Source organism: Centroberyx gerrardi, chromosome 4, assembly GCF_048128805.1.
Source record: "Centroberyx gerrardi isolate f3 chromosome 4, fCenGer3.hap1.cur.20231027, whole genome shotgun sequence".
Taxonomy (NCBI): domain Eukaryota; kingdom Metazoa; phylum Chordata; class Actinopteri; order Beryciformes; family Berycidae; genus Centroberyx; species Centroberyx gerrardi.
In genome coordinates this window covers 24,841,187-24,858,633 of record NC_136000.1, presented here as the reverse complement: position 1 = coordinate 24,858,633, position 17,447 = coordinate 24,841,187, and the positions used below count along the sequence as shown (strand labels likewise).

The window sequence follows — 17,447 nt, the reverse complement described above, 5'->3', positions numbered from 1 at the left end:
TTGAAATGTTTTTCATCTTATTAATAATTATCGTGATAATATCGTATATCGAGATATTTTTGGCCAAGGTAATCGTACTATAAAAATTTCATATTGGCACAGGCCTACTCATGTTTACCATATATCTGAGTGTTGGACAATTGTACACAATGTACTGTCTAACACACACTGTTACAAAGCTGCAAAGTCGAGAGCTGGAAAACATAAGACTCACTGTCTAGAACAGAACAGACAACAGAAGAGAGGTTGTCATGCTTGATCTAAAGAACTTATTCAAATAAATTTGCACCAAGAGAATTATTTGTAGGCGTGCCAGTGCGTCCAAATTAAATTTCCAGTATAATTTCAATTTTGTCCGCATTTGCTACACATCAGAATGCAGGGGGCTGCAGAACTACACACGGTCTAGTCTAGTTAACGCCTAACATCTTACCTTTTCTCTCTCCCGTCCCTAACCCCCCACCCCGCCCTCTTTCTTTCCATCTTCTCCCACCCACAAACACACCCAACTTCTCCATTCTTCACCCACCCTTCCCTCTGCATCTCCCTCACCTGTCACCTGCCGCTCTCTTTGTCCCACCTCCGTCTTTCCAGACATTCCTATTGGCTGAGGAGTACCACCGCGAGTCAATGCTGGTCCAGTGGGAGCAGGTGAAGCAGAGAGTGTTGCACACCTTACTCGGGGCAGGAGAGGACGCCCTGGACTTCAGTCAAGATGTGGAGGTACGGCGCACACGCTGCACACAGTTGGTATGTGAGGAAGGATCTCCACAGCTTGAAGTGGAGGAAGCGGAAGAAAAAACTCACCTTTACTCGGATAGGTAGACGGTCTCAGCCCACCTTCATTGCTTCAGTAAAGATGCTAAACAGTTTATTGGGTTGGTTGTGGCAGCAGGCTGCGGTGGGGAAGACACACAGCATGGAAAGACAGATGCAACACTGGAAGAACTGTTTTAAGCTGTCAGCACGGGAAATCAGATTTTGGTGGGCCGCCACAAATAAATCCATGTATGGGGAAAATACACTACAATACAAAGTCATACAAAGTCATACAATACATGCACTTTGGGGAGAAGAGGATTTGTTTGGGTATTATGCCATTTGTATTATTATACCATAGTTTTCTGTACAGTATAGTCTTCAATGTCCATACGGTCATTGGGATTGTGTATTTTTTGCCTATTTCTATACGTACAGGACAAATACACACACAGTACAGATAATGGGTTGGTACTGCAGAGCAGTTGCTGCTGGGGCTATTAAGGGTTAAATGCCTTGCTCTAGGGCAGTGTTGTAATGTTGTAAATGCCATTTGTGTTTCATCTTTCTCCTTTTGTTGGTGAGAATATGTTGTATTGATAAGTCGGTTGTGGCAGAGAGCATGCCTTCGAGGTGCAGATCTCACTGCCTCCGGGGCCCGGCCCAGCCCAGCCCGGCCGCTCCCTTTGACAAGATTTGCCATCAAAAATGAATAAGTTTCCTAAAAGAAAATGGCAGGCACACCACTGTTGGGTTTTAATAATGGAGCAGCTAACAGAAAAGTCTGTTTTTGGCTTTTCACGGGGTTTGGTTGGATTGAGATTACAGTTTTCACTTCCAGAGTGAACCTCAGTTCTCTTCCTTCTCAGATTTTTTCAATTGAGGAGCTCATTTCCAAAATGCTTTAGATCCATTTTGGGAAAAAATGAGGGTTTACCATCCAGTATCTCTAGAACACAGAGGATCTAGTCTGTATAGGTGATATAATTTGTCAACCAAGCACTCAAGTTACCTACTGTCTAAAAACTCTAACAAATCTAAAAATATGGCATTTTATTTTATACTATAGATCATTTGTTAGCAAGGGTGTCATTTTTTCCAAATTTTATTTTGGAACAAAACACAATTCGTAGTTTCTTCTGAGGTAACTGATTTGCTTTGTTAGTACATTTGTTATTTAACCAATATAAAATGAATATCTTTATTTTTTTCAAGCAACCCAAGGACAAGAAGGCAACAAAGACTGTTCCTTTTTGCCTTCAGTTTATCAGTCCAGGTCGTATAGGATGGTAGTTAAGAGTTAATTGGAAAAAGAAAAAAAGATTAAAAGCCAAACTTCCCCATAAAAGAGTGTTTGCATTCCTATAATCATAGTTTAACTAGTTTATAATAAAGTTTAACTAGTTCATTACTAACAGGACTTCAGTCTTGAGTCACTCCTTCACCCACTCTTTTGACTGGGTGCTGAAACTTCCAAGTAATAACAGAAATGAATGACAAATAGAAGAAAGAAGACCTTACACGATAAAGGACATTTTGGATCTGATGTCAATATGTAAAGAAATCCAAAAAATTACCAATTTCCTGCCAATATAGAGCTTTTGTGATAGCATGTCACTTCTTTCACTGCTCACTGAAATGAAGCATTTGAAGAACTATAGCAGTGACATGAGGCTCTGACGACTCTTCTTTCCACTTGAATATCAGACTTCAGTTTTCACAACAGTTAACATGGCTGTTTATATCGTAATCTACAACTGAATATATGGAAGGCCGGCTCCATGCTCTGATACTAAAGAGATTTTGTCCATTGTCTCCCTTGAAAGATTCAGGAGGTTTAGCTGAACTTAAACATCTATGTTATGTAGCAGACCATCACTGTGATGGTGAGAGATTTTGTCCATGTTCCTCTGCTGAATTATTAAGAAGCAGTTGAATTTTCCATGGATGACTTGCTGTTGCTTGCCCACTGCCAAAAATGGCTTCTCTATGTAGGGAGTTGTGCTGCTGAAATCAGCAAGGCCATAATAAGATGAGATAAGATTAGATTGCACTTTATTGATCCCCTGGGGGAAATTCAGGTGCCACAGCAGCAATTGGCAGAACAATGCCAAGGAAGACGAAGGTGATAAAAAATATAATACAGGAAAGGTAATATCAGAAGTAATACAAATAAATATAAAACTCTAAAATGATTGTGCATAGTGTTCCCAGTAGTTCCCAATAGTTCCCAGTTGGGTTCAATTCACATTTGATTTAGTCAATTCAGGAAGTAGATTATCTTTAGGATTGCAACTTTGCATGAGAAGAGATCCATCCAACCCTAAATATTTGAGAAATAGTGCTGCATTATGAGCAAATTAATTACACTGCTATTTATTTTTTAAATTTTATTTAATGGGAAACGAATTGACCACAGCCTTTGATGAACTAGTTCGTCAGATGTCAGATTCAACTTTGTCAGATACAGATACAATTCAGTAAGCAGAGTTTTGGCTGATGATGCTTAACAAAGTTCAAAGCTTTGTTTTTCCCTCCAGGCCACAGAGCAACAGCCACAGCGGGACACTGAGTTGAAAAGTGTACCTAGTAGCTGCAATAGGAAAAGTGTTGAAGGAAACACCAGTGTTTTAAATATACTTGAACTTATTGGATTGAATCAATGTACTCAAAAGCAAGACTCGCCCTCTCACAGCATTTGTTGAACACTATGTGCTCTCAGCCATCTCCATCCACTCATACCTAAACTAACTAGAATAACCTCTTCATCTGCTCCTCATAGATACTGTTTTTATCATCTCTGTGTAATGTGTTAAAGGCTTTCATCCTGTATACTGACATCTCAAATCATTTTCACCAGCCAGACAGCAGTGGAATTGAAAGATTTCTCAAAGTGCAGAAAATTCAACATGAGAAAATACGATCGATTTAAGATTCTGATTGATGATTTCACACGGGACACCTGTAACAATTTCATTGGTGTGTGATTAGTGTGCCTGTCGTTTCGAGCTTCATTTAACTCATTTTCATAAATGCTTCCTTAGTCAATGTGATGTCTGAATCCTTGGTTTGCCCCAGGCCGCCAGAATCCGCCAATAAAAAGAATAAATTAGAAAGAGAATTTAATAACTTCTCTCCCTTGACTACAGCCAAATATAAGAAAAAAAATGAAATAAATTCACCCATTTACAAAGAAGAGTGAAAAAGGAATCTCCAATTAAACAAAATGTCTCTTACTATAAAAATCTAGATGCCATTATTTTCTCAGATGAACAGAAATGGAAATATTTGAAGTTCTTGTCTTTGCATTGGAAAAGAAATATGCCAAGTTTTATCAGCTAGATTCCTAGAAGCCATAGTTGCTGAAACAGTGAGCTGGATAAGAAGGCATTATCAGCAAAACCCACTCCCTCAGTGCATTTTGTTTTTGTTGTACTTTTTTCCTCCCTGTTGTTTTGTTGTCATTTAGTTTCGGTTATCCGATTCAGTTGTGTTTTTGTTTGTCGTCTTGATTTCTTTTGTTTATTTCTTCTGAGCTGACACGTTTTCTAAGGCTCTTAACCTCCAGCTGCTCCAGCGGAGCGACACAGTGACAACTTGTAGAAGACCGTGTTGGTACTGAGTTGCTCCCATGTGTGAGGTGTTGAACTGAAGAAGTGTGAAGCAGGGTGTTGCTGAAAAAGGGCAAGTGTCCTCAAGCCACCCTGCCTTGGTAAACTAAGGTCAAAAAGCTTTGAAAGAAATCACCAAATAATATTAAGTAGTACTGCAAGAACAATGGATGTTGAAGAATGGAATTTTACAATCTTGTTTTAATGTGGTTTGCAATAATATTGTGGCAATTGGTGCAACTTGCAACTACTGAAAGAGCTTAAACAGAGCAAAATAGGCAATGTTAAAATAGTTAAAGAAAACTAATCTTTATGGGTGTAGCCTTTGGAGGTGTGTGTGTGCGTGAAAGAGAATTTGAGTTCTCACAGTAGCTTTCATGCTTCATTGTTCAAAGCTTTCTTTGGTATTAATATGCACAACAAAGATTGGAGATAAAACAAACTCCTCTGCCTATCTCTTAGACACACACACACATTCCCACTCTCTTCTTCTGGGGTCGTCATGATACATTTCACATACACACACAGATCTACACTACACTACGTCTGCGTGTAGCCCAGTTTAGAGGTTGTGGTCCCAGGGAGGAATGGACACAGACTTACACACATCTCATGCACGCTTGTGTGTAGTAAATGAACATAGTAACGTGTGGCACCTCTGTCTGTTGTAGCCCAGCTTCGTGAGCGAGGTGGCGGTTCCAGGGAGGAGCGCCTTGGACAGCGTGGAGGTGGCCTATGGTCGACAGGTGAGTTGATGTCCATCAAAATCCCAAATGACGACCCAGAACACAAGTTTTTTTTTTATTATGGACATTTTGGGCTATGGGACAGTAAAAGTCTTACTTAAGGCACCTTAATATATCATTTATATAGATTTGCCTTTATGTAATGATCTTTTATCTTTGTTTTTGACTTTTGCCTTGCTTTTATTTCTTCTCTTTTATTGCTTTTGCTTTTGTTGTTTTATCCTTTTTTAAGTGCTTTGTAACTGTTTTGAAATGTGCTACATAAATAAAGATGATAATAATAGTATCAATAGTAAACTTTTTTTGTATAGTACTTTTCAATACACGGTTAAAGTGCTTTACATTAACAAGAAAAGGCAAAAGACAGTAAAATGACAGCAACACACAAATCTATAATCTATGAACAGTAGAATCAAGGCAAAAATACAGATCAGCATAAAACAACAAACTGAGAAGGAATAAGATAAGAGCATAATATACTGAAAGTTACTACTGACGCAAATATCCAAGGTCAAATAGTTCCTGCACTTTTCCTCTTGGAACAAGAATCTCTGTTGGGTAAAAGCAAGTTTATAAAAGTGTGTTTTAAACAAGATATTGTAAATTCTAACTACTGTATTATGAACCCAGCCGGTCAGTGTGTGATGCCCTCCATCTGTCCAGTCAGTAAAAATGGGGTCACAGCAAGAGAGGCAGTGACAGATCAAACACATTGATTGATTGGATGGTAGAAGGGCACTCTGGGTAATTTCCCTAGTGTGGGGCAGGGATGAGCTCGCTCTCTCTCGCTCTCGCTCTCTCTCTCTCTCTCTCTGTATCTGTTTCTCCCACTCTACCATTTTCCTCCCCGCTATTGCTGCTTTGTCTCTTGCACACTGCCCCCCCCCCCCTCTCTCTCTCTCTGTCTCTCTCTCTCTCTCTCGTTATCTCTCTACCATCGTCCCTCCCTCATCATCCTGTCTGACCTTCTCTCTCGTCCATCTCTAATTTGTTGTGCGAGGCAGTACCGGTACTGTAAATGTGTTTTTTCCTCTGACCATGTGTCGTCACATTGCTTGCGGCATCATTTGTCTGGTTTTCGTCATCTTCTTCGACGACCTTCTGAACATTTTGATTCTTTTCGCGTTGTTTTTCTTTGTCAACCATTTCACTCTACGGTCGTAGCATCGCCCGATAGTCTGGAAGCTGAGGCTGTAGGCGTATTTCTAATTTGTCTTACACATGAAATTGCTGAAGTAGAAATCTAAACAAAAATTGAGTGAGCAAATCTTTTAATTAAGAATTGGGGGAGCTATTTAACTACAACCTTATTTTTCCTTTTTTCTTCTCCTCTCTCCATCCCTGCTTCTTCCCTCATCAGATCTACATTTTCAATGAGAAGATAGTGAATGGTCACATCCAGCCTAATTTAGGAGACCTATGTGCTTCTGTAGCAGAAAGCCTGGATGACAAGGTAAGAACATATATCCAACATGGCGTCACATGTGCTATTTCACCATGAAATTAACATCATGAAATGAACAGGAGATGATGGTGTTGTCCTGCAAACATGTAGCTCAGTGCTACTATTTTATTTGTGACAGCTAATATGTGCTTTTCTTTGTTTCTGTGTGTGTACCTGTGACTGTCACCATCTCCTTCCCCCCCAAGAATGTCTCAGACATGTGGCTGATGGTGAAGCAGATGACCGATGTGTTGCTGGTTCCAGCCAAAGACACCCTCAAGAGTCGCACCGCTGTCGACATGCAAATGGCCTTTGTACGCCAGGCACTCAGCTTCCTTGAGAACAGGTAACTGTGTGTGTGTGTGTGTGTGTGTGTGTTTTTGTGAGGGCCGAAGGTTGGTCCTCATTTTGAAAAATGGCTCATTTTAGGGTTAAGCTTTTAGTGATTTAGTGAGATTGCCCTACAGTAATCCAAATATGTGAAGAGAACAACACCATGGTGATGATGTTTGCTAACTGTGTGTGTGTGTGTGTGCGTGCGTGTGTGCGTGTGTGTGTGTTTCCATGTCTGCGTGTGTCTCCTCTCTCCCAGCTATAAGAACTACACCATGGTGACGGTGTTTGGGAACCTCCATCAGGCCCAACTAGGAGGGGTGCCCGGAACGTACCAACTAGTCCGCAGCTTCCTCAATATTAAACTACCAGGACCCCTGCCTGGCATGCAGGTAACACACACACACACACACACACACACACACATCCAAAGACACATATCCCAAGACAGGTAATGAAGAAGTCCAATTTCTGTGAATGTTGTGTGTGTGTGTGTGTGTGTGTGTGTGTGTGTGTGTGTGTGTGTGTGTCAGATGGTGAAGTAGAGGGCAGTAATCTACTCTACCATGTATATATACTGTATCAAAATCTGTGTTCTTCTTCTTGTGTTGTTTGGGAATGAGCGAATGAAAGTCAGTGGAATATTCTCACAACTGTAGTCGTATTTTTTGGTGTTTGTGTGTGACAGGATGGTGAGATAGAGGGCCACCCAGTGTGGGCTGTGATCTACTACTGTCTGCGTTGTGGAGACCTGAACGCAGCCATGCAGGTGGTGAACAGAGTGCAACATCAGCTCGGAGACTTCAAGACCTGGTTCCAGGAGTACATGAACAGTCCTGACAGACGGTGAGAACACTTTGGCTTCTGTTTTTTTTCCTTTTCTGCCCTATTTTTTCCCCAGTGGATGGTGAGACCTCTAGACAGGTCAAGGAAGGTCAAACTGTATTGTAATCTCTCTGTTCTCCTTTGCTCTATTCTTTCATTCCTTCCAGCCTTTCCCCGACTTCAGAGAACAAGCTTCGTCTCCACTACCGCAGGGTGCTAAGGAACAGCGCCGACCCTTATAAGAGAGCCGTCTACTGCCTGATAGGGAAATGTGACATCAGCGACAACCATGGAGAGGTGGCAGACAAGACTGAAGACTACCTCTGGCTTAAGGTATGGGTCATTTCTTTATTTTCTTGTTAAGTGTAAGTATTGGAACAGTGGCCTGAAATTGGTCTTTGCCAATATAGAGATAAATAGCATGGGTTCCTCTTAATTTTTTGATTGTTAAACCTTAACAAAGTGTGGGTGATTCAATGGCAAAAGATAAAGGTTAACTTACAGTCTCAGGTTTTTCATCTTTACATTGCACAGCAGGACCCACAGGACATATCTTGTGGATGGTTGTAGTTGTGATTTCATTAAAGGTGACTTGTTTGTTAAATAAATGCTTTGTGCACAGCTGATGCCATGTTTCCATGGAACCTCATGGATGTGCCAGTGCATTTTGCCTGTATTTAACACAAAATGTAATGTGTCTGGATGAGCTTTTTTACCAGGTTCCAAGGTGGATCAGAAAGGGACAATTTACCCTCCCTTTAGCTGGCTTATCAACTTCAAGCTGAATTTTAAGCTGTGTTAGCGACCAAGTCTGGCTAGGTTGTGAAAGGTTGCTGGCCCAGCAGCTGTGCAGCAAGGTTTGGCCAGTTTCTAAAGATAGGTCAGATGCTGGCTGTGAGCCAGAAAGGTCTTAGTGCAGCTAGACCCTGGGCAGAGAGTACAGTGAAATTATTTTACAGTTTTCTAAATTGGAATTTTCAGTGCAGTTGTTCACTTTTAAAGTAGCTTACGCATCACTTTTCTGTAGCACTTTTCCAAACAGAGCAGTTGAAATATTGACCAGAGAACAATGTTTCTAAAGAGTATGAACGAGGTTCTTCGAGAGGAGTTTTGAAACAGTGGTGGGTACATACTGTTTGAACTGCAGTGAACCATCATTGCTACAGGGATGTCACTGAGGCTTAATAAACCTCATTGGAAATCCTTGGACTTGGTGTCTATTTGAATTTCCTGTCTTTTGTGGATTCGTGTTGAGCCTTGAGCCACAGTTGTTGTCATGAACTTTACATCTAGAGGTGTGCCATGTCTTTGTCTTCTGCCTGCAGTTGAACCAGGTGTGTTTTGACGATGACGGCAGCAGCTCTCCCCAGGACAGACTGACCCTGCCGCAGCTACAGAAACAGCTGCTGGAGGACTACGGTATGGATCTGCCTCTCTGTCCCGTCTATCTTTCTCTGTCTCCCGCTTCAGAGACAACCACTCACATTTACATTTTAGTCATTTTAGTCGCTTGATGACTTTCTTTGTCTTCCCCTCTCTCTTTCCCCATTTCAGTAGCTTTCAACTTCTTGAGTACTGTGTGTGTGTGTGTGTGTGTGGATGTGTGTGTGTGTGTGTGTGTGTGTGTGTGTGTGTGTGCGCGCGCCCCTTGGTACAGACTTTCCTGGAGCAACCTTTTGGTGCAGAGCCCCGTGTGTTCACTGTAATAAGACTACAGCCATATCTGGCTGTTGGTTAGAAATGAAAACTGTTTGCCTTTAGCATGGATCTTGATTCCCGCAGCTCCCAAGAGCTAGAAGTCGGTAACGTAGCACACCTGTAGGTGCAGAGCAGATAATTGGGGTGAAACCTGCTATCAGTTATCTAGAGCCCTTTGAAATCCTTTTCAGTTTTTCCCAAATAGTTTTTGTCCCATTTTCGGAGAGGTTTTCTATTGTTTTATTTTCGCCAGATTCTAGGTTTTACATGTTTGAAGTGTTTTACAGTCAGTAGTTCCTGTTGTCCCAGTCTTGTTTTTTCAATTTATATATCTACTGGTATGCTTACAACAGGCATACAACACTTTTATCTTTCAATGTTAATTATTTTAAGTGTCTTTAATCAATGAGCACTAATTATGTGGCTAATGGTGCTCAACATTAGGCTTTATCTTAAAGGAGACTGTTGGTTGAAGATACACACACACACACACACACACACACACACACACACACACCATGTAAAGAGCTTAGCGCAGACAGTTTGAATGTGATGGCACTTTCAAGGACATGAGAAAATGTGTGCAGGTGCTTTGTACTATTAATTATCAAACCAGTGTATGGCCAAATGGAAAGTGTAGCACTCTCACTCCTCAATGTAGTGAAAGCTCAATGCATGTTGTCCCATGCCTGTTGCACGTATTCTCTGACATGCTTGAATATGACAATACAGACATTGACTGTCACTCCACCATTTTGGCATTTTTTGGATGTTCACAAAAATGCTAAAACATCACAAGTCCATGGTGTTTCATGTTTATGTTTAAATTGTGTCTTTAAACCCAGATTTTGTGATTCTGGCAGCAAAACAGAAAAAACACAGACCTAGTTATCTTCAGTGTCCTACACTGGGAGAAAGGACATCAACACTGGGGCGTCGGGGTACCACAGCACCCACTTGAGAAAATGAGCTTTTTACTGTAATTTACTGTAGCAGATTGATTGCTGAGAGATGAGAACATTTTTAAGCCATTCATCCTAAGTGTCAAGGTAACAAGGATGTGGAGTTTCACAAGCTATATAAGGTTTGGAAACCTCATTCTCTCAATAACTCTGACCAACTCTCATTTTGTGTACTATGTACTGCGTGACTTGCTGTTTACAATACATGACTTCACATACTTTTCACACGGAGCCGTTCACCCAGTTCCTTATAACTTTTGAATGACCTTGTGAATTCTCAGAGCCGGCTTTAACAAGAGAGATGAGGGACAACAGAAGTGAAACCATGAGCTATCAGACAGACTTTGACTTTGATCTCCCAAACACATCTTAATATAAAGCGGCCCACTCTGATAGCCGCACGGCCTCCCGCACGCACATGAAAAAAAGAGGGAGGCGGGGGGGGTGCGTTAGGCTTTCTCTCCCACAGATTGAGAGAGTACTGTTTTCTCTCCTGGGTGCTGCGTTCTCCACGGGTCTATCCTGCGCTGTCCAGATAAGACTGCGCTGTTTTCCTCTCTTTCTCTCTCTCTCTTTCTCTCTCCCTCACCCTCTCACATGTTCCCTCTCCCTCCCTCTCTCTCTCTCTCTCTCTCTCTCTTCTCGGTGGGAGGTAAAGCCTGAAGCCTCGTTCTGCTTCTCTCCGTCGCTCCGCTCCCTTGGTTGTCTGGCACAGGGTTGCTTGTTGTGCTCCATCTTGCTTCGCAGCAGGATGTAAAAGCCCGAAGCATCTCTTCATTTCTCTCTCACATTACCGCCTCCCATACTCTCTCGCCCCCTCTATTCTCCCCCTCTCTCTCTCTTTCTTTCTCTGTCACTCTTTTCCTCCATCTGTCTGTCCTCTCCCCTTTTGTCCTTCGTTCTCCCTCTCTTTCGGTCTCTCTCTCCCCACACCTGCACCGTTACTCTGTTGTTTTACCTCTCTCCTCACTCCCACTTTTTCCTCCTTTTCTCTCTCCTTGCCTGTTCGTTTGTTCTTTCTCATTTCTTGTTCGCGCTCTGTCTACACACACACACACACACACCCCACCCCCACCCCACGCCGTTATCTCTCCTCCTTCGTCATTTTCTTTCTCTTCATCTCTCTCTCTCTCTCCCTCTCCCTCTCTCTATACTCGCGCTTTTTGAACTAAAGAGCTGTAACTCCGAGATAAGGCTGTAAAATGGCTGACATGGTCCACCCTGTTCTATCCCTGACTCCGAAAGAAAGTTTTAGCCAGCAAGGGGATTAAGGATTATAATTAAAAAGTCAACTTGATGACTAAGTACCTGCGCTCAACAAAAAAAAAAAAAGTTGCGTCTAAAATGTTTTCAAATTTGTGTTTTTACACGTTAGTTTTCATAGCAACTGAGAAATCCACAGAAAGTTGACGTGGCACGTATACAAATTAATCAGGTGTCATTGAATGACTTTATTAAAATGTATTCAGGTAAAAAAAATTGAAATAAATAATAACTTTTTGAATTTATATAGCACTTTTTCTTGTGGGTGACTTGATGACAAAATGTAGTGGAAAAATAGGTGAATTTCTGCAAGGCTGAGTAAAACTACTAACTGTCTGTAGGAGTTGTATCAATTTCCTTTTATAAAAAACTCAGTGCTTTTAAATATTATCAAGTATGAATGAGTGGAATCCTTTAAGTTTGATGCAGAAATCTGTTTCCTGTACTTACTGTATTTCTAGTCTTTTTTTTGTCCAATCAGACTAATTTCTTCTCTCTTTTGTCCAATAATGGGAGTCTCATTTTTGTTTGTTAAGTTTCTCCTTTTTCTTTTTTTTACAGTTCAGTAATACAGGAATGCAGGGACTTTAGTATTCTAAAAGTTTTCTATCTCTCATCCAAAGCAACTCGTCCTCTCTTGTCTGTTGTCCAACAGGAGAGTCCCATTTCTCGGCGAGCCAGCAGCCCTTCCTGTATTTCCAGGTGTTGTTCCTGACAGCTCAGTTTGAGGCGGCCGTGGCTTTCTTGTTTCGTGTTGAGAGGCTGCGGAGTCACGCTGTGCACGTGGCGCTGGTGCTGTACGAGCTGCGGCTGCTGCTCAAGTCATCCGGCCAAAGCGCTCAGCTGCGTGAGTATGATCACCTTCGTGTTGCGAAAGCGGAACGGAAACGAGGAGATGAATATTGATAGCGAATCAAATGTTGTGTTTTCCTCTCCTCCCTGCAGTAAGCCAGGAGGCCGGTGACCCCCCCATGGTGCGACGCCTCAACTTTATCCGTCTGCTCATGCTCTACACTCGCAAGTTTGAGTCCACTGACCCGCGAGAAGCCCTGCAGTACTTCTACTTCCTACGGTAAATAATACTACACACATCGTATGTATGTACGCTGTACATCCACATACCAGGAAATTGATGCATGAATTAAATATTTTGTTCAGCAGTTCTTTTAGTTCCAACACTGTGCTACCACAGCACTTTGGTGTTAACAGGTGGAGTTTTTAAAGTCAGTGCAGTTTCCCTTACTTCACAGAGCGTCCTTCATCCTTCACATTCTTTTTATTATCTGAGTTTAAGATGTAATGTTTCTCCTTCATTAAAATAAGCAGATGAAATAGGTTGGTTTTTTTGTGGCGTATCTGCTTTATTTGACTCTATACTGTGGAGAGAGATGGGAAAGGGTGAGAGGATGTTATGAACCAGGTTCAAGTGTTGCTTGTGCCTGGTGTGGTCGTGTCCACCACCATGCCTCTGTTTCTAATTCATGTCTGTCTGTCTGTCTGTCTGCAGCAATGAGAAGGACAGCCAGGGAGAGAATATGTTCATGCGCTGCGTCAGCGAGCTCGTCATCGAGAGCCGAGAGGTGAGTCACCCACATTTACACAAAGGCCTACTGCAGTGTTGTGGAGCACGTTGACGTCACTTTTAACGCCTGTTAACAGGGTTATTATCGTAAACTCAAACTAATAGGAAAACTAGGTGTTTTGTCAGACTTGTCTACTTGCAAAACTAATAAAAAAAATAAAAATACAGGTGTTTTGTTTTTAGTTTTCATCTTTGTCTTTATGTGCAGGGTATTTTTACTGAAAGCTAATTGAAAAATTAGCATTCAAATAAATTCAAGTATCAGTCAGCATGATTAATATCATGACACACTATTGAAAAATAGATGCTAAGACTTGGTTCACCTACGATGTAAGAATACACAGTATGGATGCAAATCAAAACAGATTGAGGTTTGATTGTGAAAATTCAACCCTACCTGTGAATTTTCACATAGCTTCTGCCATCGTCTTTCATATTCAGAAAAAATGACTGTGTCTACTCGATGGTGATCACTCATTTCAACATCTGAGGAAATATGGCCGCTGGGCTTTTGGATGCATACTATGGGAAATACATGTCTGCCAAAAGGCCGGCCGGTTTGGTCACAATTCAAAACCATGTCTGATATGGATTATGGCTGATTAACTGTGTTGTCTTTTTTCAAAGTAGTATTTTATGATGTAAAAAAATGTATTCCCACAGCAGTGTCTTTTCTTAATGTATACTTTTTATGTTTTTGACATGGTATTTTTAACTCTCTCTCTTATCTTTCCTAGTTTGACATGCTGTTGGGGAGACTGGAGAAGGATGGCAGTAGAAAGGTAGGAAGATTGCGTCTTTGATCACTCTCCATCTGCCTCTCCTCTTGTCTCCTCTATGGTTGTTCGCTCGTAGCAAGTTTTCATACGTGTGTCTGTGTGTCTCTTACTCTCTCCCGGCTCCCTAAGTGGGAGTTTCAACTGTCAGAGATGGTCAGAAATCTTCCCTTACTTCAACACGTCCCCCACATGTTTTGACACTCCCTGTTTAACAGCACTCTGTTCCGCTGTCATGGATCAAAAAGCACTTGACAATAATTCATTCTAGCCTTTGCTTCCAAAGTTTCTTGACATTTCCCACAGTGCCTGTGGCTTTCTGCAAGATGTGATGTTTTCAGGGTCTTTTTTCCCCCTCTAATTGACTTCTTTTTGTTTTTTTGTTGTCGGAATTGAACCATATCTGCTATTCACAACCTGCAGTCGTCTGCTGTACCACCTGCGTATTCCTCGTCTCGCTCTCATGTGTCCTCTCTTGTCTCCTCCTCTTCCTAGCCTGGGGTGATAGATAAGTTTGCTGGGGACACCAGGGCCATCATCAGCAAAGTGGCTCTAGAGGCCGAGAACAAAGGCTTGTTTGAGGAAGCGGTTAAACTCTACGAGCTGGCCAAGGTGAGCAGACTTCTCCCACGCTCATCTATTGCATCCATATACAGTACTTCTACACAGCTTCAGTCATTAGCAGCACTTCACGGTGTTGTGCACATTACACAATGAGCAGCATCCTTCAAGGAGTAGCATAATAACCTCAACAAGCTAATATGTGCTGCTATCTAACACCCATGCTGGATATTTTATTTGAATGCCCACCCCATACAAACATGCACACAAACAGAAAATGAATCCTTTCACTCCTGTCTTTCTTTCCCTCTCTCTCTGTCTCTCTCTCTCTCTGTAGAGTCCTGATAAGGTCTTGGAGTTGATGAACAGGTTGTTGAGTCCGGTCATCGCCCAGGTCAGCGCTCCTCAGTCTAACAAGGAGAGACTAAAAAACACTGCCGTGGCCATTGCTGAAAGGTAGGGACACACACACACACACATACACACTAGCCTGAAAGGATAAGTCAAAAAGCCATCTGAACAACATCTGGTTTAATCATTTAATCATGGCATGATTTGAAAAACTACAGGCTAAGAGCTAAACCTCTTGTTGACTATGTGCTTTTATTTTCATTATCTCCATTAAATTGCCAGAATATTAGCAATGCCAACTTAAACATATCTTCACTGTCAACAGAATGTAAAATGTTAAGAGTCAGTAACTTGGTAATGTTAACAGGCATTAAGAGAGATCGGTAGCAACACTAGCAAGTTAGTAAGAAATTAAGCTTATTCTACTGTTACACTCATTTTAAAGTGCTCTGGTTAAGAGTGTCAGCTGAACGCCAGAAATGTAAATGTAAAGCTGTCTTTGTTCTGCGCTGCAGGTATCGCTCTCAGGGTGTAGCAGGAGAGAAGTCGGTGGACAGCACTTTCTACCTGCTGCTGGACCTGATGACATTCTTTGACGAGTACCACGCAGGTCACATCGACAGAGCCTATGACGTAAGTACAGATCTTATAGTAAAGGGTAGGATGTGCGACTTTCTGTGCTAGCTGTTCCACCAAAACCAGGAGTGGTTTGTTAGAATTATTCCAAAGTCTCACTGTTCAATAATGATAACAGCACATACACTATTGGATCCTGCAATTCAACAGTTTCAAAGTATTATTTTGTTACTGTAGTCACTCTAGTATGTGATATCAGCTTGTGTATGTTGTGTAGGTTTTCTGTTTCATCTATAAAACTCCTCTGTCTGTGCCTCTGTTAGGTGATGGAGCATTTAAAGCTTCTCCCCCTCAGTCAGGACAGTGTGGAGGAGAGAGTGGCCGCCTTCAGGAACTTCAGCGACGAGGTGCGCCCACCAAGTTCTGAACAATCCACACAGCAATCTCTCTCTCTCTCATACATACACACACACACACACAGAGTATTGTTTTGGTTATTACTAACAACATAGATGTCGTGACCCTCCTTTGTGTCCCCAGGTGCGTCACAACCTGTCCGAGGTGCTGCTGGCCACCATGAACATCCTGTTCACCCAGTACAAGCGTCTGAAGGGGGCGCCAGCGGGCACGCCGGGACGCCCGCAGAGGACCATCGAGGACAGAGACATGGTGAGCTGAAAGGGAAAATACAACTTGATTTTCTACACTTACCGGTCTTACAGACAGGTTTCCTTCTGATTATGGCAGGGAATAAAGCCGACGAACTCCCAAAGCAGTCTGATTTTGCCTGATAGTACCAATGAAAGGATTAATCAGATCAGTTTCATTTCATTTATCCTGTAATCGAGGTCTCTTTTTCAAGAGAGATCTGAGAACAAAAAGCAATCATACATATGACAAAGAAAACAGAAAAAAAAATTCTAGCCGACCACAGCTGTGTTTTTCTGCCAGCACAGTAGATATACACAGGGGAAGCAGCAATACCAGTCGATTACAGCCGGTATTGATTGTAGAGCCGCACGCCCCGGGGCTGAGAGAGCACATCAGGCCGTACAGTAACAACTCATCTCACAGCATCAATATATTCAATATAACTTGCCTTGTTCTTCTTCTATGGTAACAGCAACTGCGCAGCCAGGCCCGAGCCCTGATCACCTTTGCTGGGATGATCCCCTACAGGATGGCAGGGGACACCAATGCAAGACTGGTGCAGATGGAAGTACTGATGAACTGACAGCACACACACACACACACACACAGATACACCTTCCTAGAAACCATATTTGCTGGAGACACAAACATAAAACAGTCACAAAGATCCCAGATTACAGACACACATGTATACACACACACACAGCATCGCTTGTTTGATTTTGTATGTCACATTCATCCAGTGTGTTAACACACACACACACACACACCTGTCTGAGCTTGGTTCCTGTTAATTGTCGTTCTGTCCTGACCTGTTCTTTTTTCCATTTTGTTTATCCATATTTGTATTTTTTATGATTTGGATTAAAAATTTAAGTTCACTTTTCAGTTGTCATTGTTTCATTCTAAACTACTCCTTCATGTTTATTGTGTTTACATTTTGTGTTATTTCGCCTCATCCTTTATTTTTATTTTTTATTGTATTGCACACAGTTTTGGTTGCTTGCTTGAAGGGTTTGATTTGCGTTGTCACAGAAAACAGTGAAGGAACATGCCACAGCTTTGCATCTACTATGAAATTCATGTCAAGTAAATTTCTTGTAAATTTCCAGTCCATATACACGTCAAATTGAACAGTTGTGAGAAAATATGATATTGCATTAGTCATGAGACTGTTGTCTTGTTCAAACTGGTTGTCAGTCCAAGTGGACGGCAGTGGGCTGATGTGGCTTTATTCCACAGTGTCAAATCCCCTGTGGACTCATTAGTCATCAGATTTTTGGTTGTACATTTGCTGTGACTGGATGTA

The 17,447-nt window shown here is 41.8% G+C and overlaps 1 protein-coding gene across 1 annotated transcript in view; it reads left to right on the top strand.

The window, feature by feature from the left end:
* nup93 (nucleoporin 93) overlaps positions 1-17,019 on the top strand; it is a 38,933-nt gene extending 21,914 nt beyond the window's left edge. The window contains exons 5-22 of the mRNA XM_078283070.1: positions 595-723; positions 5,042-5,116; positions 6,477-6,569; positions 6,767-6,906; positions 7,153-7,285; positions 7,582-7,739; positions 7,886-8,051; positions 9,044-9,137; positions 12,297-12,488; positions 12,587-12,713; positions 13,149-13,221; positions 13,961-14,005; positions 14,495-14,611; positions 14,898-15,016; positions 15,427-15,544; positions 15,811-15,894; positions 16,028-16,156; positions 16,611-17,019. Coding sequence (XP_078139196.1) covers positions 595-723; positions 5,042-5,116; positions 6,477-6,569; positions 6,767-6,906; positions 7,153-7,285; positions 7,582-7,739; positions 7,886-8,051; positions 9,044-9,137; positions 12,297-12,488; positions 12,587-12,713; positions 13,149-13,221; positions 13,961-14,005; positions 14,495-14,611; positions 14,898-15,016; positions 15,427-15,544; positions 15,811-15,894; positions 16,028-16,156; positions 16,611-16,721 — 2,103 coding nt within the window. The 3' untranslated portion in view covers positions 16,722-17,019. The remainder of the gene's footprint in view (positions 1-594; positions 724-5,041; positions 5,117-6,476; positions 6,570-6,766; positions 6,907-7,152; positions 7,286-7,581; positions 7,740-7,885; positions 8,052-9,043; positions 9,138-12,296; positions 12,489-12,586; positions 12,714-13,148; positions 13,222-13,960; positions 14,006-14,494; positions 14,612-14,897; positions 15,017-15,426; positions 15,545-15,810; positions 15,895-16,027; positions 16,157-16,610) is intronic.
* Positions 17,020-17,447: the final 428 nt, after the last annotated feature.